This window comes from Theobroma cacao, chromosome 9 (genome assembly GCF_000208745.1).
Source record: "Theobroma cacao cultivar B97-61/B2 chromosome 9, Criollo_cocoa_genome_V2, whole genome shotgun sequence".
Lineage (NCBI taxonomy): Eukaryota > Viridiplantae > Streptophyta > Magnoliopsida > Malvales > Malvaceae > Theobroma > Theobroma cacao.
Window position 1 is genome coordinate 36,782,684 of NC_030858.1, and position 24,088 is coordinate 36,806,771.

General features: G+C 35.3%; 4 protein-coding genes and 1 long non-coding RNA gene across 8 annotated transcripts; 2 read left to right on the top strand and 3 right to left on the bottom strand.

Annotated features, from left to right (window-relative positions):
* Positions 721 to 5,131, top strand: LOC18590775 (probable LRR receptor-like serine/threonine-protein kinase At1g05700). Its single transcript, XM_018126943.1, has 7 exons — positions 721 to 865; positions 2,699 to 3,236; positions 3,385 to 3,854; positions 3,944 to 4,076; positions 4,368 to 4,436; positions 4,734 to 4,805; positions 4,897 to 5,131. The coding sequence occupies exons 1-7, from the start codon at positions 721 to 723 to the stop codon at positions 5,129 to 5,131; spliced, it is 1,662 nt and encodes a 553-aa protein (XP_017982432.1).
* On the top strand, positions 6,139 to 7,171 carry LOC18590776 (probable LRR receptor-like serine/threonine-protein kinase At1g51810). The gene is made up of 2 exons (XM_007016498.2): positions 6,139 to 6,748; positions 6,844 to 7,171. The coding sequence occupies exons 1-2, from the start codon at positions 6,192 to 6,194 to the stop codon at positions 7,112 to 7,114; spliced, it is 828 nt and encodes a 275-aa protein (XP_007016560.2). The 5' UTR covers positions 6,139 to 6,191; the 3' UTR covers positions 7,115 to 7,171.
* Positions 8,848 to 15,003, bottom strand: LOC18590778 (probable NOT transcription complex subunit VIP2). 4 transcript variants are annotated; one of them, XM_007016501.2, is made up of 14 exons: positions 14,822 to 15,003; positions 13,659 to 13,802; positions 13,077 to 13,146; positions 12,786 to 12,964; positions 12,226 to 12,607; positions 11,590 to 11,802; positions 11,406 to 11,501; positions 11,042 to 11,130; positions 10,658 to 10,843; positions 9,834 to 10,256; positions 9,686 to 9,738; positions 9,552 to 9,593; positions 9,321 to 9,465; positions 8,848 to 9,192 (listed from the first exon to the last, which is right to left on the bottom strand). In XM_007016501.2, exons 2-14 carry the CDS (start codon positions 13,674 to 13,676, stop codon positions 9,133 to 9,135), a joined length of 1,956 nt encoding a protein of 651 aa, XP_007016563.1. In that variant the 5' UTR covers positions 13,677 to 13,802; positions 14,822 to 15,003; the 3' UTR covers positions 8,848 to 9,132. The 4 variants fall into 4 exon arrangements, with proteins under 4 accessions (XP_007016563.1, XP_017983589.1, XP_007016564.1 ...); XM_018128100.1 differs by having other exon boundaries at positions 11,599 to 11,802; positions 13,038 to 13,146; XM_007016502.2 differs by having other exon boundaries at positions 10,733 to 10,843; positions 13,038 to 13,146.
* On the bottom strand, positions 15,718 to 16,790 carry LOC18590779. Its single transcript, XR_001929303.1, has 3 exons — positions 16,648 to 16,790; positions 16,206 to 16,525; positions 15,718 to 16,042 (listed from the first exon to the last, which is right to left on the bottom strand). It is a non-coding gene; the product is annotated as an uncharacterized LOC18590779 (long non-coding RNA).
* LOC18590780 (probable LRR receptor-like serine/threonine-protein kinase At1g05700) lies at positions 20,220 to 22,968 on the bottom strand. The gene is made up of 9 exons (XM_018126944.1): positions 22,905 to 22,968; positions 22,256 to 22,772; positions 21,668 to 22,143; positions 21,436 to 21,568; positions 21,274 to 21,342; positions 21,113 to 21,184; positions 20,957 to 21,028; positions 20,638 to 20,867; positions 20,220 to 20,487 (listed from the first exon to the last, which is right to left on the bottom strand). The coding sequence occupies exons 1-9, from the start codon at positions 22,966 to 22,968 to the stop codon at positions 20,291 to 20,293; spliced, it is 1,830 nt and encodes a 609-aa protein (XP_017982433.1). The 3' UTR covers positions 20,220 to 20,290.

Here is a 24,088-nt window from a genome sequence, read left to right on the forward strand (position 1 = left end):
AATTAAATTACTTTGATTTTGAATATAGAAACTAAATTGAATAAAATACATGAATATAGAGTTTGGATGGGTATTTTGACCAATATTTTCCACCATCACTTGTAGAGTTATTTGAGTATTAAAATGATAAATCACAACGCAACAATATCTTTTGGTTTTCACTAATTTGGGATCAAAATTAAGAATAAACATGAAAATGAACAAAATCAAGTAATATTTCTAAAACCAATTAACCACTTATTTATAATTAAAGTAAGCTCTAAATTTAAAAAACATTTCTATCCCATCACTTTTTTACCATAACACTATAAAAATATCCATATTTGTCAGTTGTGTAAGATATCTAAAACCTAAACTTATGTGTATTTATCAAATGATAATAATTGAAATATTTTTTATTATAATTATTAATAAAATTTATTCAATTTATAAATAAAAAAATTTAAATGCATTACCTTTCAAAAAAATTTAAATATATTAAATGATTTTATTAAAAAATATTTTTTTAGAGTCGGTTTATTTTGATGTAAAATATTTTAAAATAATATTTGTGAAGCCAATGCCTAACCTTCCTTGCTTCCCTCTCCATTTCTTTGCATTTTAACATTATATAGGTTTGGATGCTTCAGTACTATTGAAGTAAGTGTGCATTTATGTTATGCCCTCTTTGATTTCGGTGCCCGCAACTGTCTCTTTGTTGGTTAGGATGTCTATGACCGTATGGAGAAAGAGATGGAAACCTTTAGCCACTTAGGGTCCTCTGATCACATGCTGGGTGATGATTCGCATCTGGTTAAGGAAGCTAAAGCCAGACAAGATTTAAGCCCATTTGAAACTGGTAGTGAGAGTGGCAGCAGCAAACATGGTACTTCCATGTCATGTTGAGTGTCAGCTGAAGGTGATTCAGAAAATGAGGACTACATCCCCACCAAATCTAAGAAAAACCAGAAGAAACGCAAGGATACACAAATAAAAATTGACCTGGAATCCAGACAAGTGGGGATGTTAACTTCCATATATTGCATTTCTTATTTTGAGCTTCCTTCCTGTAAAATATATTGGTAAAATATACTGTTTGCAAGAGTCAATACTAAAGCTTTTATTTTAATTTTTTTGATATTTCACTAAATCAACCATTGTATTTGATATTCATACATAGTTTAATTGATGGAATGATTATAGATATTTGATTAGTTTGAAAATTGGCATGCTAATCAGTAAATTCAGTGGTGAACAAAACAAAGGGGGTGTTCAACAAATTTCACATATCCTGCCAGTTTGTTCATTATAAACTTGTTATAACTTAGTAGTCGTGTCACTTTATGTTCAATTTCTGTCTTCATTTGCTGGGCAAATAGTGCTGACAGGCAACTTTCCATTCTCTTGATATTGTTATGAGACAATGACAACAACATTTTTCTGTGTGCTTTTACTGCATAATCAATTTGAAAGGCACAGCTTGAGGCATTTCCTGTGTCACTATCCTAATACATACTTGGCCCTCGTCTTCATCAACCATATTCACTCTCATCCTTGTAACTTCTTGTCTTATTTCGTACCTTAAACGGAATCTAGTCCTAATAACTAGGAGCCATATCTCATGTCACAATCTTGACAGATGTGCTGTTAACTGATAGAAAGCCTGTTTGATAAGATCTCAAGATTTAGAATTCCAGAGTAGTTTCTGTGAAGTCAAAAGAGGGTTTCAAGGAACTTTCAGAAAGCTTTCGCCAGCATTTCTTGGTATGGGACGGGAATGCAAGTGTGAAGGCAATGCAATAGGTTGTTTTCATTACATTTTCAGAACAGTAGATTGTTCGGCTTTGATGAAACAGACAAAACAGAAGCCTCCTAATTTTCTTGCAATCATCAGAAGTGTAAGGTCCAATGTATCCTCGGGCGCTACTATGCAATCGGCTTGGCATTTATTTTCTTCACACCATCCCTTTTAAGCCAGCTCACTTCCCAATGGAAGGTACTAAGGGAGAGTTGGAATAATGAAAAAGTTTTCCTGGTTTGCTACTTTCTGTCTTTCATTGAACGCAATTTTCTTTGCTCAAAAAGCCTTTTCTCAAGGTATGCTACTGATAACTTATCTAGAATCTTTTATCCTGTTGCTTTTTTACTTCAGGTCATAATTGGCTTAGAAAACTCCAGGTTACCTCAAATTCATTAGAACACAATGCAGATAGGGTGTACAGCTCATGAACGAAACACCATCAACCAAAGGAAATGTCACCAAGATTACTCAGTTCAATTATTAATCAAACTTGTTATGCATAACAAAAGATGATAACTCAGTTAGCGCTAGGTATAGTTAGATGTAAATTGCACCAAACTTTCTTTTAAATTCATAATAGAGACGTGTCATACATATTGTGACACCAAGCATTACGGAAGTACCAGTCTCTTCTTAACTCTCCACTCCTTATACGGGATCTCAGATTCTGCTAAAACTATTTTTGCACTCTTTCCTTACAAACCTGCCAAGGGGGGAATCCTTTTGCCAAAATATCCATGAAATTATCTGTCTCCTGCAATTTTTTCACCCTTTCGTATTCCTTTATGTACTGATACTAATTTGAAATGGTTAATCTCATAAGTCATTTGAGCCATGAGATATGCCATTGCAAACAATGGCAATATATAAATGTAATCCTTCTTCCACACTGATGCATACTTTGAATGCCTGTGTAAGATACATTGGACTGGGTGAGGATAGACTGTGGATCAGACTCAACCTATAAAGATGCAAACGGGGATACTTGGAAGGCAGATGACGATTTCATTAAAACAGGCAATAACAAACAAGTCCCCCAGTGCAGCTCTTCCAAAGTAGAGCAACTGAACACACTTCGTGTCTTCATGGAACAGAACAAGAATTGTTACACTTTGCCTACACCTACATCAACCAGATATCTTGTTAGAGCTATGTTCTTGTATGGAAACTATGATGGCCTCTCCAAGCCACCAACCTTTGACCTTGAGTTCGATGGAAACAAATGGGCTTCTGTTGTGACTACCATGACTAGTTTCACCTACCATGAAATGATTTATGCAACCAAGGGAGACAGCATTAGTATTTGTCTGGCTCGAACTCAAGATCAGCAGTTCCCCTTCATTTCCAGGTTGGAATCTTTGCCATTGCCTGCTGATATGTACCCCCAGATGAGAAGGGATATGGCCTGGTTCAATAGCTATCGCTATAATTATGGAGCCAATGATCAGATTCTTGGGTAAGACACTACACTTGACATGGGAGAATAGAACAAATTTGGGATCTTAGACTTATATGTTTGACTTGCAAACGCGTTTGAGATAGAAACTAACCTAATGACCTTAAAAGTCGAAATAATGTCTTGCATACTGTGTGCTATATATCAGGTACCCTGACGATGAATACAACCGCATATGGGAGCCTATGATTCCATCTGGCCTGGAGCCAGTAACTGCAAATTTTACTTCTCTTGATCTTACATGTGTTAATGCCCCCCCTGATTCTGCAATAATCACAGCAGTTCACGCTCCAAGTTCAACGGATACAATCGACTTGAGTTTCCCTTTTGGCAATGTGAGCCACCTTGACCATGTTGAAATGTACTTCACTGAACCATTTCTGGCAACTAATGCAAGTAGATCATTCAATGTAACTGTAAACAATGTTTTCGTCGCGAATGCCACCAGCCCAGAATACCAGAACTGTCTCAACGTAGGGACAAATTCCCTGTCTGTCGGTAATTTGGATGTTCAGCTATTACCAACTGATATTTCTACACTGCCTCCAATAATAAGCGCCATAGAAGTTTACACTGTTAGTGAACCTCTAGTCACTGCAACTACACCACAAGGCGACTGTAAGGCACATTTCCCCCTAAATTTTTCTCTTTCTCTATCTAATATATATATTTTGAATTTAACTTGACCACTGTGTTTGTTAAAAAAGTGGATGGATTAGGAGAGTTCGTTGACACCTTTGAACAGCTGGAGGGATGGAGCGGGGAACCATGCCTTCCTAATAACAGCATCTGGCAATGGTTGAACTGCAGCAGTGATCAACCTCCAAGAGTAATTTCAATGTATATCTATTTCAGCTACTTGCATATATATTTCACCCAGAGATTGAAGCATATTCCCTTTTAGACCACTCAGCTTGATGGTCCTGAGGACAACTCTCTCCTGGTATCTAGTTTACTGTTAACATGCCTAGCTAGAAAGTTGGCTGAAACCTAAATGCTGCACTTCCAGGCTGAAAACTTCTCTTACAAGTTACACCTAAGACCTAAATGTTGTACTTCAGTTTCAAATGTGATAGTTCCAGTAGCATGAGATAACTGTACTTCTAAACAAAAAACTTTACCATTTTGCAGATATCTCTCTGGATATGGTCTCCAAGGTTTTCTCCCAGATTTCAGCCATATGGATGCCCTTGAAATAATGTGAGTTATTTAACCATTCACCACTACACTGTAATGACACTGTCATATCTGATTGTTTTATGCTAATACGTTCAGCTGTTTTTGTTTCATTTCTTGTATCAGAGATCTACATAATAACAGACTTACTGGCCAAATTCCGGATTTTCTTGGAAAGCTGCCTAACCTACGGCTACTGCTAGTATCATATAACCTGCTCAATACATGTGTAGTTAGTAAACAATGTAAAGTACTTCTATTATCATCTGAGTTCTCTCTACTAAATCATTGTTCTTTCTCTTCTTTTATACTATTTCTCAGTGACCTCCGTGATAATGATTTCTATGGCAATGTTCCACAAACTATAACTGATAACAAGCAAATCAAATACATGTAAGCAGGCTAATCATTGGCACTACTTTAAGTTCTACCTTTGCTATTTTTTAATCTTAACATTTTTCCTGTTTATGTCTGAGGCGAGCAGGATAGATGGGAATGAGAATTTGGGTCAGGGAAAAAACGAAAAGGCAGAGAAGATTGGGTTGTCTCTTGGTTCAATACTAGTGCTGTGTCTTGTTATTTTCTTGGTTTTGAAATATGGAATAAGAAAAAAACCAACTCCAACTGGAAAAATAGAAACGATAAGAGATGAGAATGATCCTGCAGAGCGACTGACGTATAGATATGAATGGAGACTGTGGAGGTACTACATGAGATAATAACTGAGTTAGCTACCTCATCAAATCACTACAATAATTAAGGATTTGATGGAGGAAGTCTGTAGTATCTTCCTGTTCCTGGGATTGTAACAATTGTAATGGAAACAGAGTCCAAAGAGTGCTTAAGTGTTCAACATTTTTTCCACATTCCATGGCTTCACTAACACATTTGATAAAGCAAGTGCTAAGACCCATGGCATTGAAGCTTGTACCCTTAACCAACAATATATAATCATGTTCTGGTTTGTTTAGCTTTATCTCTTTCTTGCCTCCTTCAACATTTTATAATCCTACTGACTGTGAACTCCAATATCTTGATAACTCTCATCATATGAGGTTTGGTAGACAAATATTTACATCATGACAGATCAGTTTCTGAAAAAGACATAAATCTCCTGTTAATGCATCAAGCCTTGAATTATAGAAGATCTTTTCTTTTCTTAGACAACAATCTTGGAACTTACACAAAGTACAACAGAAGTGTGAATGCCAATGCAGGAAGTTGTTTTTACTACCTTTTTAAACCAACTTCTTGGCCAATACCATGACGAAGCTGACAATAACAGGAAGCCCAATCTGACATTGTCTTTGTGATCATCAAAACGTGTGAGGTCCACTACCCTGTTGCCTTCCTCGCTACTAATTTTCCTATTTAAGTGCATCGTATAGTCCTCAAAAAGACAGCTTATTAGTTAATCAGTATCTAATGACAGGTCCTGAGAAAGAGCTTCAATGAGAAACTCCTTGTTTCTGATTTTCTTTGTTCTAAAAGGCCTATCTCAAGGTATGCTATTAAATTAATGCACTCGGCTCTTCTTTCCTTACCCCGGCCTTTCTGAGTCTGCATTATTGGGTTTGCACTCTCTGTCCTCACTCTTTAAAGAATCTATTTTATGGTTTCCTTTCTCTATATAGTCTGTACACTTTGAACTTTCTAATCTTATAGAGATTCATTTGCACATCTGATTTCATATTGCAAACAGTCTTAATTCATAACCATGTGTTGCAAAAAACAAAAAAAATCATCTGCTAAACATTTCAATTCTGATAGATACTTTGAATGGCTGCAACAGGTACATCAGAATGGGTGAGAACAGACTGTGGATCAGGGGCCAGCTACTCTGATGAAAGTGGGTTTTGGCAGGCAGATGAGGATTTTATCAGAACAGGTGAAAACTATGTCGTGTCACTAAACAGCCTTACCTTACTAATACAACAATTTACTACCCTACGCGCCTTCACTGAACAAAACAAGAATTGCTACTCTTTGCCTAACACAACATCCATCCGATATTTCATAAGAGCTACTTTCTTGTATGGTAACTATGATGGACTCTCCAATCCACCAACGTTTGACCTTGAGTTTAATGGGAGCAAGTGGGCGACTGTTGTAACTGACACGTCTACAATTTCCTATTACGAAATGATTTATGTAGCCAAAGGGGATACCACCAGTATATGTTTGGCTCGAACTCATGATAAGCAGTTCCCCTTTATCACCCTCTTGAAATCCTGGCCAGTTCCTGATAAAATCTATGCCCAGATGACAACAGATAGAGCCTGGTTCAATGGCTACAGATACAACTATGGAGCAGCACCCGAGGAATGGATTCTAGAGTAAGATCCCATAATTGCATAACGTGGGAGTGAACAGAGAAGAAAAGAAAATTTTAATCCTTAAAATGACAGCACCAATGTATCTTATCTGTCAGGTACCCTGTTGATACCCACAACCGCGAATGGAAACCAATGACTCCGCCTGGCTCGGTGGCAATAACTGCAACTTTTGCCTCTCTTACTGCTACAACCGCTAATGATTCCCCAGTTTTAGCTATAATCCAAGCAGTTCAAGCTCTAAGTCCATCAGACAGAATCGAATTGCCTTTCACATTTAGCAAAACGAACCACCTTAATCACGTGGAACTGTACTTCACTGAGTCTCTGGATACAACTGTAACTAGATCATTCAATAAACGTGAATAATGAGATTGCATACGCAATCAGCCCTTTGTATCAGAGGTGTGATGGCGTGTGGATAAATGTCACGTCTGTTGGTACTTCGGAATTGAACATTGAGCTAGTTTCAACCAACAATTCCGCACTGCCTCCGGTAATAAGCCCAATCGAAGTATACACAGCTAGCAATCCTCTCGTCGCAGTATATGCATCAAAAGATGACTGTAAGTGGCATTTTCCACTCTTGATCTTCCACTCTCATATATATATACACACACTCGTCGGCTAAGTCGAAAGCTATGTTTGTTAAACAGTGGATGGACTAGCAGTGTTGATAAACGCCTTCAAGCAGCTAGATGAATGGAGCGGGGAACCATGTCTTCCAAATGACACGGTCTGGCAATGGGTGAACTGAGGTGGAGATAACCCTCCAGTTTTCAGCCAAATGGTTGCCCTGGAAACAACGTTCATTTTGTTCTGCAGATATCTCTCGGGATACGGTCTTGATGGTCCTCTCCCAGATTTTAGCCAAATGGTTGCCCTGGAAACAATGTAAAAGTTTCTTGGCCTTCTTAGAACATATTATATTCTTTACATTATATGCTTAATGCATTGTACTGTTGTGCTTCCTTCTTGCTTCAGAGATCTGCGGAACAACAGCCTGGATGGTGCGATTCCAGATTTTCTGGGAAAGCTACCCAATCTAAGGCGAGTCAACGTATATGGACAAGTAACAACGTATATGGACAAGTAACATGACTCATTACTCTGTCACCTCGGTTCAATGATATATCTTTCTCTTTCTCAGTGACCTCCGTGATAATCGTTTTACCGGCGATGTTCTGCAAAGTATAACTGGAAATAAACAACTAAAATACATGTAAACAAGGCCCATGATTTGACACTTGACTCAAATTCAGGCATGAAAAATCGCTGTAATCAAACCTTATTTTTTCACTTTTATTATTTCTTTGCAGGATTGGAAACAAGGGGATGAATCAATCCAGGGGTGAAAGATTGGCCTTGATAGTCGGGTTGGCTGTGGGTTTACCTATATTCATAGTATTTGTAATTTTCCTTGTTTATTTCTTAGTTCGAAAACAGAAAACACTCACTCAAGGACAAGTGACAGAAGTGGAGGTAGGCGGCGGACAGCCTCAGGAGGGGATGGTTTCCACCACTCTGAGCACAGAAGCATTGTTTAGGCCATCATCACTGGCCATTGAACATACTTCGTCTATGTCAAATGGAGATGGTGTCGCAACCGATCCTGGTTCTTCACACATACATCACCTACCGCTGGAAAATGATGATCCTGGATCAATGTCAACCGTGGAAGAAACATCTATGGATGCTAATGCGTGAAGCGTTTATTATCATACACCCTTCGTGCAAATGATTGATGAGGAAGAGCTTAATGACCTGCTTCGACAGCATCGTCAGAATTAATTTTGCATATGTTTATGCATCACATGTACATATCACTTGATTCCAAGTTTTGAATGCAATCAACTTGTCCGTCTTAGAGAAAACAAAGCAATAAAAGATCATCCTCAAAATTCCTAGCATTTCGCATTTTTCCTATTCATTTCCATTGTTTTAGGAAGCAACATAGTTATTGAATTGCACATAAAATTACCTGTCACCGAATATACTTTCATGCTAGAAACATGGAAGTGCTTGAAGAACTGAATACAAATGGAGTAAACCCTGTAATAGTTAAAACCAATAATACTGATGATACTTTAAACAGAAAGGGGTTGAACCATTGAAGGCACTGGGATAGGAGGACTCTAAAAAAGTCCTCGAATCCTAGGGGCATGAATGACTGGCTAGAGTAGCATAGATGGTAATTATGGTACTAACAGTTATCGCGCATTAGATTTTTCATTGCTATGGAGGAGAAAACTGAAAAGCGACCTCATTGATAAAAGATTAATAGATGCTGAAATTGCTAAATCCGAAAAACACTAATGCTGCAAACTGATGTCCTAATGAATGAGTTACATGCTTAAGCTTTACATTTTAATTGACAAAAAAACTTGTTAATGTTGAGGTAAAGCTGGTCTCTTTTCCAACGCCTCGTATTGGATAACAAAATTATCCTGCAGTCAAGATAATACAGTCAGCATTCAGCAACTAGAGTCTCAGCAAGAAGCAACATGAACTTTCAAAAGAAAACAGAAAGTAAGAAGCAACATAAGTAATGCCAAAGGAATAGAGCATGTCCAACCTTACGGATTGTTTCGAATGAGCTTGGATCAAAACAGTGATAAGAAGATCTCTCATACGTGTTTGTCTTGACAAGTGGCTCCAAATTAGGGACTCTTAAGAACCACAATCTGTGCTCCTTGTGGTAAAACCAGCCTCTGTTATAACTGCCCACAAGAAGTGTTAAATGAAGGTTGGAAAAAAGAATGTGCATAAATATCACACAATGCAATTCATTCAGTAGAGAGCATACAGTTCATTTGCAGCATATAATTGAGCTTCGTCTTTTGGCATGCTGCATTAGAAACAGAGAAATACGAATGGCTAAGAATAAGATCTTGGAATATACAATACAAAAGCAACCAACATATAGAAGTACAAACACACCTGTAAAAGATATAGAATAATGTGTCCACTGTGAACTTAGAAAAATAACCTTGCTGCATACACCAAAAAGAAATCAGAACTACAGAAGAAAATTCAGACACTTGCATTAAGCAGGTTCTCAAAGGGCGAAAAGAGGAGAACAGCTCACATGTAAAGCTGGTGGTTGCTTAGCATAATAACATTGTGGCACTGTGAACTCTGGGTCACCCTTAGCTGGTTCATCAGACCATGGAGAACCAAAATTCTTGTGAAGATTTTCCGAGGAATTCAAATTTAACCCAAGTGTTGTCAGATCAATTCCAAGAGCAAGGGAAGTCAAATCAGGATCACTCATCCTAATTACACTTAGCAAACCAAGTAACCCAAAAGGATCTGGATTAGACTGTGCAGCCTGCATTGATTTCACGCCCGGTTCCCTAAATGACTGATTGACAGCTGATATCTGTTGCAGTCGAAACTGGGACTGGTTTGGGTGTTGCTGATACTGTTGGATGATCGGGTCATAACCCATACCAGAAACCGTATTTTGTGAGTTTAGAGGTCTTAGCCCAATCCCAGGTGGTCCGCTTGTCTGAAACAAAAATGAGAGGATTGGTTAGGACCAATTCTATTTATCATCTACAAATAAGATAAAAACATCAATGCACACATGAACAATGTTATCATAAGAAATTCAAATCAATTGCTTCAACTTTCAACGGATCCTTTCTTTCCCATGCTGTACTAAGATTAAACGAAAAGGATGAATTTCACTTTCTTCCAGTCAGACCAACACTGAATCTCCAATCAGTCCACCTACTGAAACACTCTTCACATATGAATTATGATGTTTTAAATCAATTATGAATCTGTGCTCCCATGTACCATTTGAGAAAGATGCAGACCAAAAAAAAACAGACATTTTTCCCTGTACCCCTAATAACCTCTTAGTTACATTTGCAAGAAACCATTTACAGCACCAGACTACCACACCTGCGAGTGGTAGCTCGAATGTGAAGATGGGAAAATATCTGAGCCATGTAAATGGAGAAGATCTTGGTTGTTTACAGGTGAAAAGGAGACACCACTACTACTGGCTGATGGAGCATGTTGCTGTTGCTGCTGTGGGCGATGAGATGAATAGGATCCACCCAAGTTAAACCCTGCAGATCTCCCCATCTGTGCAAATTACACACAAGTATTAGAGAAAACTCATAATTGATACAGCCCGATAATATTAAATTTTACTCTATTTTTTTAAGAAAATGAAGAAAAGGAAATAAATAACCCATAACATGTACAGCATGGAATCATTCAAAGAAATAAGAATATAAAAATAAACCAGAATTTTTAAAATTTGTAAAAGTAGAAACTCACAGAGAAGTGCTGCGATTGCATCATTGACATGGTATTGTCATGAAGTTGTTCTTTCTGGTGCAAATCCATTGCATAATCAGCATTACCACCTGTAATAATAATATGGTCAAGAACACAATGGTTAAAAAAACAATAATAGCATCATGCAAATGAAAAGTAAGCTATTAAATGCATTGATAAAACTACTATAAAGATTCAGTAGAGACAGCTAATATGCTAGAACGACTTTAAAACTAAGTACTGATATAACTTGAAGCTAGATTCTAAAGTACACAAAAAGTAATAAATAAATACAGCATTAATTTCTGTGAACCAGTAAGTAAAATACATTAAATCAAAACCAGGTCAAAGAATATCCGTGCACCTTTAAATCCGGGTAAAGCAGGGAAATCTTCATTTTGAATACTGAACTCTTGGTTTTGTTGAACAATGGGACTAAGACCTTGTTTTCGTAATGAACCTGAAATTTATGAACTTAAATTATTAAAACTTCAGCAACAGGAAAAAAGACAAATAAAAAAAGAAAGAAGGCCTCTTTCTTCAATTACCCAATTGACCTTGAGGACCTCCAGCAGAACTAGGACGACTTGTCAACTGGGGGAAATCATTATTTATGTCAAAAGGGGAATTGTCATTTGTGTTCACATCATTCAGCATTCCCATAGAGCTAAGATTGTTCACAGCTTGAACATGGCTTTGGGAAAGTGGACCCCCAGCAGCAGGATAAGAACTGCCCAGCATCGAAATTACCTGAGGAGATCCTGAATCCAGAGAGTGTCATTCATGTTAACTTAGCTAAACCAGTAAATCCACAAGATATAAATTCAATCATATAAACGCAATAATCCAAACAATAAAAAAATGAAACATGTAGTCAGGATCAGCTAACAATAAGAATCACATCAACTTCTAATACTGAGAAGTCAGAAGAGAGCAGCCACGAAGAACAATGCAAGAAAGGAAGCCAGAATACTCCTCAACCTCAACTATAAAGAAATTGAGAGAGACAGAGAGGTGGTAAATTAACCAAAAATATGCACATCATACTGATTTGTGCTAAAAAAATATTACTATAATAAATAAAAATAGAATGCAAGGGCATTTATAGCCAGCAGCAATAGTAACAAAACTTGTTTTGCTCAAGCCAACAACAAAATATAGGGGTAATAGTTCATGGAACATACCTTGTGGAAGCACACCACTCATCAATCGATTCTGTCCCTGCACACTTAAACTTCCAGATCCACTATTGGCACCTAAATTCAAACGAGATGCAAGACCAGGTACAGATAATCCTCCTCCAGAGCTTATGCTCCTCCCAATGTTGCCTCCACCAACCATGTTTCCCATAGAACTTGTTATCCTAGGACCTGCATTTCCCAAAATTGGGGATACTCCCAATCCTGGAACTGCATTCCGGTTACCAATTGCAGCAGAGGTTGGCAGAATCCCAGGTATAGAACCACCAACTCCATTTGTGTTACTACTAAATCCAGGGTTTCCTACAACACTAATACCTCCTCTATTTGTTACTCCTGAATGTCCATGGGAGCTGCCATGAGATAACTGCAAAAGTGGCATCCATAAGAAAATGAAGTACATAGTAAAAGAATGTAAGATTTTTATTTTCTCCTATTATTTTCATTTTTATGTGTGTTTGCCCTATTGCCCATGCATGAAGGGGCAAGGAAACATGCAGCGTAAAAAGGTCCCAATCACAATATGGAAGGAATATTACACGTACCTGAGAAAGAGCAACAGGTAGATTATTTGATGTAAATCGTCCACCAGAAAGGCTCCCAGTAGGCTGTTGAACCCCACCAGACGGAACATTATTTAATGTTGAGTTTCTTGATGTAAGCGTACCAGGCATGTTGGGAACATTAAAGCTGCCATGAATATTATGCAGGCCCTGAATAGTTCCTGCAAAAACAAAATGCAATTGCATGAGTTTAGAAGACCATAGATGAGTGGAAATCCAGTCAAATCTACCCACCAGTGTGATGGAAAACAGGGGAGGCTGCACCAGACTGACCAGAGAAAGATGTAGCAAAAGAACGCCCGCTACTGTCTGGAAGATTTGATGCTGATCCGTTGATAGAAGACTGCAGTCAGATGCACATTATAGTTTCCAGTTAAAAAATAGACATGTAATTAAAAATACAAACCAGAATTTTCCAGGAAAAAGAATACAGACAACAGAAATGTACCACATTCCGATTTGATTGTAAATATCAATTAAAAGATACAAGACCAAAAATAGAAGAAGATTTCTAAACATTCAACCATCTATGATCTAGAAATGCCACCAATTTACTTTTCAAGGAACACATTCATACTCTAATGTACTAAAAATCAACATGCCATAACATATTAATATCAACAACAAGCACATTCACATATATATAAACATATAGAAGCAACAGAACCCAATATGTTGCATCTAAAAACCACAAAAAAAGGCATATCTAGTTATCTACCGCTCAAAGAATAAAGTGCACCTACAGAAGCAACATACTTCATTAAGATAACGGAAAAATAATTGGTCCAAGAAACTAGATTAATTTTCAAAAAAATTGCAATTCTAAATAAATTGTTCGGTTAAAAGTGACAATACATTAAGTAACCCCGACATTGCACAGGTGTCAATAGGTCATGCAAAAAATCATTCCTTGTTGAGAAGCAGCCCTTGGATGTCTTGAGTATAAATACACTGAATCCTGATTTGAGAAGCCGGTTACAATGAGTATCAGCTTATAGCCTGAAAAGGACAACATGATTGTAAGAAACTAACCCCAAAATGCTATAAAGGAGGGGAGGACTTCACGGCAGTCAATGCTGAACCAACCCAATGTCAGTAGCAATACACTCCCAAAATACTTAAGATACATATAACAACAATAAACTAAACTTTTTCTTCCTATTTAGTCTATGTAATTGACACTTGAGAAAAAATATCCAGTTAAGATTCTCAAAATCACATTCTTTTTATACCACTCATTTTTTTCTCAAATTAAATGCTAACCAAAGAATAAAAAAATCGAGAGACATATTACAATGTAACATATCTTAAAATTAATGGGCTTTTATCTGCTCCTTCTTTAAAAAATATAGGCAGATAGCATTCCCAATAAATCAAACTCTATAGCACATATTTGAAATCCTTTGGCCTTGAAACCTTTACTCAGTATTGAAATTAAGAAAATTTTTCATGATAAGAAAAGACAGCAATGTTCAAACAAGTATAAAAAATAACATCAATAAAACAAAACCATTTGGAGTGACAACAAATGAGAAAACAAACAAGAAAAGAGAGAATAAGTGCAATTCAGTGAAGGTCATCCCAACAAACTAATCATTTGGTTTTTAATAAATGAGAAGAAAATGGACTTTTATTAGATTCCTATTTCCAATAACTAAATCCTCAATTATTTTGAAAAGTATTGAATAAAAAACCCTTAGACTACCATTCAGGTCAGTTCAGTTGAGCTAATCGAAAGGACGGTATCCACATTTTTCCTACAGTTTCTCAGTAGCCAAACAGCGACTTAAAACACAATCTCCACTATCCGTTATATTCCTTTTAAAAAATATTCAAAGAAAATTTAAAAAATATCAAAATTCACAAAAGAACACAAATCTAAAATCTTCACTGAGAAAATGAACAAAAAAAATAATAGATCGAAAAAAATTTTTTTAAAAAAAAGAGATGAACTCAGTGCGATTGAAGATCGAAATCAGACGAGTTAAGATCGACTCGGAACAGAGAGTGAGGGTTACCTCAAAGGTAGATCAACGAGCGAGAGTGATATTTAATTTTCCTTCTATTTGTCCTGTGACCTAAGTCAAAGAGCGAGTTCTTGCGTTTTCCTTTGGGTTCAATTTCTCCTTTTTTTTTTTTTTTTGCCCTAAATCGAATGAGCGAAAGGAAGAGAACAAAATAAAGAGTCGAGCAGGGAAAGTAGAAAACATGGTTGCTTGTCGATGATAAGTATAATGGAAGATGGGCAATGTTCGCGTGCGGTAATTTGCTTTCGTTTACTGTGGTCGTCGACTTATTGACCTTTGGATGTGAGGAGTTTTTATCGATCTTGAAGGGTTTATGTGAGACGTGATTTAGGAGATTTTGACTTGTGGTGAAATTTTTATTGAGAAGGGATAAGTTACAAATATGCTTTATGTTTCCCAAATATTTGAAATTTCTTTTTTCATGGAATAATTTATGAGGAAATCTTTGTTTGAGACTAAAGGGCAAGTCGAGATTTTTATTTATTATTATTAAAATTAAATCATTATGATATCTGATTATTTTATTGTTAAAATTCATAATAGTACGTCAATTTTCTGTATTTATTATGAAAATTTTGAGTTTTTGAATTTAACTTTTAAGATGATGTAAGAGAAAAATTAAGATTTTTTTATTTTATAATATCTTAATATAATATTATTAAAGTTCATAATGATATATTATTTTTATTTTGAAATGTAATTTATATATATTTAAACTTTTTAACAAAAGATTTTACATCCTAAAATGTATAAGATTTATCAAGTCTCGAGTTCAATTATCTTAATATTTCTCAAATATATTCCAAATATATTATGTGATTTTAAGAAAATATATTTTAAGTTTAATCCCATAATTTATTAAGAAAATTGAGGTGGGCTCAATACAATAATTTAATCCAACCATAGGTTTGAACTTTTATTATTAAAATAATATACTAATCATAATTAAAAACAAAAAACTGAGTCAGAAAACAATGACATGGGCCAGGCTAAGCTAAGCCTAAGATTAAACATCAAAGCCCTAGCCTACCCAGAAGTCAACTGGTTTGTAGCCCCGGCCCAATCTAAGCTCTTCTGCGGCTGATTGCTCCACCTGGATGTTCACTCTAAAATCATTGACAAAACTCTGGGCCATAACGTTATTCGTCTCCTGCCGCTGCTTATCCCCTGCCTGTGGCTTACCATTAGGCATGTTGGCTCTTCTAGCTTGCCCTGAAATTAAACCCCAAAAGAAAAAACAGGGTGACATTGTTTCTTAAACAAAGCTAACATTCATTGTATTTTCAAACTAGGTTTTCTTTTTGTTAATTTCCTTGGAACTGTACTTTCAAGGAATTCCACTGTAGTAAAAAAGTGGCAGTTGCTTATTACTAACCTGCATTTGTGGTAGCAATGGCTGCTGCTGACTTTCTCTTCTGATAATTTCCATAGAAAAACTTGGAGGAGATGATTTCCCGTCATAGTTTCCATAGAAAAAACTCGCCCGGACAAGAACCTTAGAAAATTTGTGAGCTTCAATGGAGTAACAGCTTTTCTTCGTATCAGTGAAAACCCTTAAAGTGGTTATGGGTCGATACAATGGTGTGATAGATTCACCTCTACGGACTCACCATGTTGAATGTAGTTTTCATCCCCGACCCAACGAATGGAATAGCCATGATCGTTAAACATCAGATGCTCCACAGTCGATGCTCACTGAAATTCACCATAGCGAAAATGCTTTAACATTAACTTGTAAAACAATTCAACAAAATTAAACACCATGCAAGCAAACTAAAGAAAATATCTGAGGCTTATATATATGCATATAAGCTTACCATCAGCGGTAAGAGTGGAAAATGCAGAAGCTGCTATGAGGATAAGAAATGAGAGATAGGTAGCCATGGCTGTTTGAGGGGAAGGATGGACAGTTGACATGCATAAGACTTGATGCCCTTAATTTAAATAGAAAAGTAGTGAAGTATTCACTATTTAGTCTAGGTCGACTATATATGACGTAGTCATGGGGTTATTATTCCAGCAAAAAGAACCAGAAGGTAATTACTCATGCCTGGTTTTTAGGATTTGGTGGATTGTCTTCTATCCTCGATGACAAGTCATCATTGTTGTCCAAAATTGAAATTTGTCACACATATATATGAATTAATAAAGTTTTTGGTTTAATTGGTCGAGAGTAATAAGATTAGTAGCTAAGGTTATGCATTTGAGTCCATTTGAAATCAATATTTAATTTTCTATTTCAAAATACACATCATCACTCATGATTAAACTATTTATTTTTATTAATTAATTATAAAAATATTATCTTTTTATAAATAAACTGATAAACTTATACATGTTGGACATGAATGCTACCTCCTTTTGTATCATATTACACAGGTTGAGTTTGGAAGACTTTAGTCAATCAATACCTCAATTGTTCATATTTTCCCTAACACCATATTACACGGATTGAGTTTGGAAGACTTTATTCAATCAGTGCCTCAATTGTTCAGTTTTCCCTAAAGTGTAGGGTGTTAGATATTTTCTTTCACTAGTAAGAGGTACAACATAGCAAAAGTTGCAATTTGCATTAAGCATGCATGTGGGACAAAACTAATCAACTTTTGTTTGAAGTCAAAGAGGAAGAAGAATAAAAGTTAAAAATTTTTAAAATTAATATGTTGAATTTAACCAACAATCAAAATATTTATAATAGATAATAATTTTATATAACATACAAATAAAAAAAAAGACTTATAATAGTCCCTTAATTAGAAAAGTTGAAAAGTTGTGCTCGAGGACGTTTGCTACTCTTATTCATAAGTTGAAATATTGAGACTTGCTGGCTCAACTGCAAGAGAATTATTTGAACGATTTGTATATTTTCTTTTAAAAAATTTATTAATTATTTTCAAGTTACTCATACTTTAATCAAATTTGAAAAAAATTAATGCAGTCAATATCCAATATTCTTATTTTATTTTTATTTAAATTTAAAATATTAAATATCAAACTATAATGCAAAAAATATAAATAATTAAATACGATATATTATTAATAATTTTTTTTTATATAATCAAGATTGTTTAAAGATTAAATACTCAAGATAATTCCCTCTTATATACTCAAGATAATTTCCCTTCAACTAAATATAAAATGTAAAGCACATAAAAAATATACTTAAGATAATTTTCTCTTATATAATCAAGATTAATAAAAATAATCAAGATTAATAAAATATTTATTGATTAAATTTTAAGCAACAACCAATTGTACAACGTACACTATAACTTATAGTTGAGAATCACATATATAATAAGTTTTTAATTCTTAAAGACTAAAATCATGGAAAAAAAAATCTAGGTAACAGAAAAAAATATATAGTAAGTAGAATATAGAACTCACATCACAAAAAAGAAAAAAGAAGAACATGGTTGATAGTTTGTAGAAATTTGAAGAAAAAATCTATAGAAACTTATAACGTATGAACAAATAGAATAAAAATAAAAAAATTAATAATAATAGAAAGAAGAATATAAAAGAAAACTTTACCTTCTCTTAATTTCACACAAAGGTGGTGAGTGATATCCGTCCTTCATTGTCCAAGCTGACAAGTTTATAAATTTCTTTTGAAGAATAAAGTGTGCTTCGGTGGTGAGTTATAGAAAAGTAAAAATAAAAGAAAAAAAAAGAAAGAGAAAAAAAAGTGTGGAGAAATTAAGATAAAGTTAAATAAGGATTGTAGAGTCATTTCATTAATTTTTTATTTATATTAATTATTAAATTAAAAAATTATAACTAAATACCTAAATAAGCTCCCAACTATATCAAAAAAGTCAATTTAACTTCTATTCTTTTATTGCCTTCAAATCAGCCCCTTAAATTTTATTTTAAGTTAAATAAACGTCTTAATTTTTATTTTAAGTCAAACAACCCTTTCACTATTTGTTGACTAACTTTTTTTAGTTAACGGTACAGTCAACAATTCTTTATGCCACGTCCTCTATCATGTGGCATGTTGACTTGTTATTTTGATGACGTCAATGCTACTTAACAGATAACGTAGCATCAAAAACTATTAACTTGAAATTAGGTTTTTTTCCTTTCCAAATGTCTAAAAATTATCAATTCTGGATTTGAGACAAAAAAGTAAAAAAAATAATTATTTCAAATTGATTATATCATTTTTTAACTGATTACAATTCATCCTTCTTAACAAAAAAACCTTATTTAACTTTTCAGTTTGATTAAAACTATTGTTACTCGACTGAAAGTTAGTGTAAAGAAATCAAAAAATATTTAAAATGATTTTAAGAAGAAAAAGAGTAAAGGTAGGACATGCAATGTTTATAATACTAAAATTAACAAATACACACAATGTTGATCTACGATAAAAGAAAGTCAAATATTTATCTTCTCTTCCCTTGAATCTATAAGAGAAATATGATACTCTTTTTTTTCTTAGAATTTGTAAGAGAAATTTGATCGCGTTAAATTTTATTTCCTAACAATAATAGATTCTCTCTCCACATCTTTTACAGATTTTGAAAATTCAAAATTACCTCTAAAACGATTTTTAGAAAAGGAATAGAAATTGTAAACAGAAAACGACATTCTGACTATAAGCTACAATGGATTTAGGGAATGTTAAAGAAAGTGAAGGTCTTTTTAGGAAAAATAAAGAAGATGGTAATCACTTAAGAAACGACAAACAATTAGTTTTTTTATTTATTTTTTGTTTCAAGTCCCTAATTAATAATTTTTGGACATTTGAATGAATAAAGGAAAAAACCCAATTACTAATCAGTAATTTTTTATGCCACGTTAGTTATCACATGACATTGACGTTATCAACATGGAAGATAACGTGATATCAAAAATTGCTGATTGTATCGTTAACTAACGGAAGTTAGTTAACAGTTAGTGTAAGGAATTTATTTGATTCAAATAAAAGTTTATACGTTTATTTGAATGTAATACAAAGATAATGGCTAAATTGATTTTCTTGATATGGTTTAGGAACTTATTTGCATATTTAATTAAAAATTATTTTAAAGATATCATTATAAAATATATATAATATAAAAAATTTTGATGAACATTTAAAAATATATATAATAAATAAAAATTTTTAAAAATTTGGAAGAAACCCTAAATGTATTGCCTCCACCCCTGCTTATTGGGCTACTTCCAGCGTCAGTCAATGAAAGATAAACCAAAGGTGATTTCTAAGGCAATGGAGCATTTTTCTGCCACTCGACGAAAATGCAAAACGCTAGCAGAGTTCACAGCTTCAATGTTGACTAGCAGGAAAATTTAAACTCATTTTTTTCTTCTCTTTTGATAAATCCAATGTTCAATAATACACTCTTTTCATTTATAGAGAATAGTCATTCACGTAATAACAATAACCAAAAAAGAAAGAAAGATGCCACTCTAACAGCTTGAGCTTTTTAAAGATCATGGTGATTCTCACCATCAATACCCGCCTCCCTGTTGATTTTGTTGATCGTTTTGGTCAACTGGTTGATCTTGAGCTGGTTGCTGCTCCTGGATGTTCACCCTAAAATCATTGACTATATTTTGAGCCATATTGTTAGCCGCCATCTGCATTGGCATTTGCATTTTCCCTGCCTGTGGCGTGCCGTTAGGCCTGTTGGCTCCTCCTGCTTGCCCTGAAAATAAACCCCCCCAAAAGTAAAAACAGGGTGACATTGTTTCTTAAACAAAGCTTACGTTTATCGTGCTTAATTCAGAACTTGATTTCTCCCATATAAAGAGGTGTTAGTTACTGTTTCAGAATACGTTTGTTTATTATAACTAACCTGCATTAGCGCCTGTAGTGGCTGCTGATTTTCTCTTATGATGAAGCACGGCAAAACCTCCGCCGATTACCCAGAGAAGTACAAAAATTGGAATTACGGTTCCAAGTATTACTGGTTGGTTGTTCTTCTTTTTCTTGCCGCTGCTTGAGGAGAAAGTTGGGCTATCACCATCTGCACTGGCTGTTTTGCACGACTTGCCAGAGACACACAAATCTGGATTGCCTGTTACACTGAGATTCATAACAATGAAAATGTGAATCATTGGAGAAATCAAACCAGTTTGTAGCATGATTGAATAAAGAAAAAGTAATTTACTTACACTAATTTTAACTTGGTATTCTTTGATATTGAGGAAGGAATTAGTCCACTAAGCTCATTATTAGCCAAGTTCCTGAAGGAGGAAGAACAATTTTAGTTAACTATCAGGAAACTGGAGAAAGAGAATTCTGATAAAAAGAGTGTCAAGAAAACTCACAATTGTTTCAGATTAGGCAAGGTGCCAAGAAATTCAGGAATAGACCCGATTAGGCTGTTATTGTGCAAATCTCTGCAACCAAAAAGATAAGATAATTTTCAAACACCAAATGATTGAGATCAAGCAGATTTAACTGATAAAGTTGGAGCTATAAAACTCACATTATCTCGAGGGCGGTCATGGAGCTAAAGTCAGGAAGAAAACCAGATAGACCAAAGCTACCGAGATACCTGAAAGATTTTTAAAATTCTAAATCATGAGGTTATCATGAAACTTAGAGTGCTTTTGTTAACGATTTAGCAAGAAAATTATAAGGAACTTACAATGCTGTTACTCTGGGCGTGGAAGCAGAGGTGCAATTGATCCAATCCCATGAATATGGTGAAGGAAGGCAAGGGTCACCACCCCAGTCTCCCAGTACATCAAATTCATTCTGCAAAGAGGCCAATCCTTCCACTAGAAAACAGCATAAAGAAATCAATGAACAAAAATCCCAAAATTTCATGTTTGGATATATGAAACATCAAGATAATTAGTTACGCCTTGGATACCAACCATCATCCCTATTGGTTCCATCTGTTAGCTCATCACTGACGGTAAAAACTTCCAGTGCATTGATAAGAGGAGGCAGTGTGGAAACAGAGGTGGCTACCAAAGAGAAGTTAGTGTTGGACGAGGCAGAGAAGTTGGCCAGGTACATTTCTCCTGCTTTTCCATAAGATGGGATAAAGGGGTTTGAGGTAGACTTGCCATCTATGTAAAGCTGAAAGGATCTTCTCTGGGTTGAATCAAGCACTGAAACTTCCGAGAAATACATGTTCATGTAAATAGGAACTTCAGTTGCGGGAAGATTAGTCCCTAATTGTATGGATATGGAAGTGCTGTTAGGGGCAAATGCATTTTTAAACACAGCTCCTGGAGGGTTATCGTCTAAACTAACATCAATGAATGATTCATCACTTGTGAGCACCGTGAAATCGCCTCCATTGATAGCTGGAACCCATATTCTGTCGTAAAGATCATCGCTATACCTAACAAGTACAAAAAAACAGAAATAGATTTATCAGTGCAGGGAGAAAAAAAACCTCAGAAAGGGAATCTGACGCTACGAATCAGATACTTTAGCTAAAGCAAAACATATACCTAATTATTTCTTTGGTGCCATAAGCAACCCTCCTCCTTAACATCAAAGCATAATTCGAATCAATATGGCCGTACATTTTCTCGTCTAAGCTCCGTACTTCGATAGCTGATATAAAGGGGAACATGTTGGGAGATGTCTGAGCTACACATACACTCACGGTGTCCCTCTTTGTGACATAAATAACCTCATGGGAAACAACTTCGTCACCTGAAGTCTCCACCGTGGCCCAATGATTCCCATCGAATAGTAGATCAAAACTTGGGGGAGACGATTTCTTGTCATAATTTCCATAGAAAAAGCTCGCCCGGACAAGAACCTGAGATCCCTTGCCAGCAGCAATGGAGTAACAGTTTTTCTTCCTATCAGTGAATACCCTCAGAGTGGTCATGGCTTGAGACACTGATTTGCTAGATTGCACCACCACTGCCTCGCCATGTTGAATGTAGTTTTCATCTCCAACCCAACCCATGGAATAGTCATCAGCGTAAATATCAGACTCTCCACAGTCAATGCTCACTGAAATTCACCATAGCAAAAATACTTTAACATTGATTAACTTGTAAAATAATTCAACAAAATTAAACACCATACAAGCAAAGCGAAACTTTAGTACAAGAAAATATCAAAGGCTTATAGATATAAGCTTACAATCAGCGTTAAGCGTGGAAAATGCAGAAGCTGCTATGATAAGGAATAAGAGATAGGTAGCCATGGCTGTTTAAGGGGGAGAGGGATTGGACAGTCGACATGCATGAGGCTTAATGCCCTTAATTTAAATAGAAAAGTACTGAACTATGCACTATTGAGTATTGGTTGACTATGACCAAGTCATGAGGTTAACAAAAGAACAAAAAACCCAAAAAAAAAATGTCATGACTCATTTCATTATAGTTAGGCTTGTAACCTTAGCTTTGCTTTTGCCCAGCTCATGGTTTCTGGGATTTGGTGGATTTCCCTCAAGCTGGTTAAAACGAATTACTAAGGTTTTTTGGGTTATTGGTTTTTGAGTAGTAGAATCACTAGCTAGATTTATGCACTTGAGCTCGTTCGAAATTATGATTTATTTTTTTTTCAAAAACATAAATATAAACGTTCGAATATAATTTACATCCATTGAGGATGTATTGTATTATTTTATAAAAATAATGATAAAATTCATACGCGTTTAAAGAATGTGATCCATAGAAATCCATATCTTTGACCTGTAGAATAATGATGTGCAATATTATGTCTCTTTAGCTGTTTATCCCAAACACCCATTCACGCCATATTATAAGGATTGACATTGGAAGAGTTTCGTCAGTCAATGCCTTCAATGTTCAGTTTTTCCAAAAGCATAGAGCGTTGATATTCTCTTCCATTATTAGTAGGCATAACATAGCAAAAGTTGCCAGTTGCGCAGTGAACATGCACGTTGCTTCTTGGGCAACTGGCTGTGTTTGTCAACGAAAGGAAAACCAAGGGAGATTTCCTAAGGATATGCAAGCATATTGTCTGCCACTCGATGAAGCTGCAAAATTGCGAGCAGAGTTCACAAGTTGAATGTTGACTAGCAGTAAAATTTGAATCACAGCTTTGGAGTTTTCTTAGGGAAAAACCAAGTAAATTAAACAAGGGAAGACTCAAAGATCAAAATGCAAACAGGATAATTGCCCAGTACCTCTCTACTGGGAGAAGGTCCTGTCAATGGCCATTTCTTCAGCAGTTTGGATCAATTGTGCACTGGGGAGAATCCTAGCATTTAATTTAATGAAACCCTGGCCTTTTAATTATTATGTTATAAAGGTAGAAACAGCACATAGATATTTCTATCAAAAGAATAAAATTTGCAA

Bases quoted from the DNA above. Each gene is read 5' to 3' on its own strand.
- LOC18590775 (XM_018126943.1), top strand. From the start codon at position 721: ATGGAGAAAGAGATGGAAACCTTTAGCCACTTAGGGTCCTCTGATCAC. The intron at 3,855-3,943 runs GTAAGGCACATT...TTGTTAAAAAAG, and splicing joins AACTACACCACAAGGCGACT to TGGATGGATTAGGAGAGTTC. The intron at 4,806-4,896 runs GTAAGCAGGCTA...TGAGGCGAGCAG, and splicing joins AACAAGCAAATCAAATACAT to GATAGATGGGAATGAGAATT.
- LOC18590776 (XM_007016498.2), top strand. From the start codon at position 6,192: ATGGCTGCAACAGGTACATCAGAATGGGTGAGAACAGACTGTGGATCA. The intron at 6,749-6,843 runs GTAAGATCCCAT...CTTATCTGTCAG, and splicing joins CCCGAGGAATGGATTCTAGA to GTACCCTGTTGATACCCACA.
- LOC18590778 (XM_007016500.2), bottom strand. The intron at 12,608-12,785 runs GTACGTGTAATA...CCACTTTTGCAG, and splicing joins TACCTGTTGCTCTTTCTCAG to TTATCTCATGGCAGCTCCCA. The intron at 10,257-10,657 runs GTGTGGTAGTCT...TTTTTGTTTCAG, and splicing joins ATTCGAGCTACCACTCGCAG to ACAAGCGGACCACCTGGGAT.
- LOC18590780 (XM_018126944.1), bottom strand. From the start codon at position 22,968: ATGGCTACCTATCTCTTATTCCTTATCATAGCAGCTTCTGCATTTTCC. The intron at 21,029-21,112 runs GTGAGTTTTCTT...TTCCTCCTTCAG, and splicing joins TTGCCTAATCTGAAACAATT to GAACTTGGCTAATAATGAGC. The intron at 20,488-20,637 runs GTTAGTTATAAT...GTTTATTTTCAG, and splicing joins CACTACAGGCGCTAATGCAG to GGCAAGCAGGAGGAGCCAAC.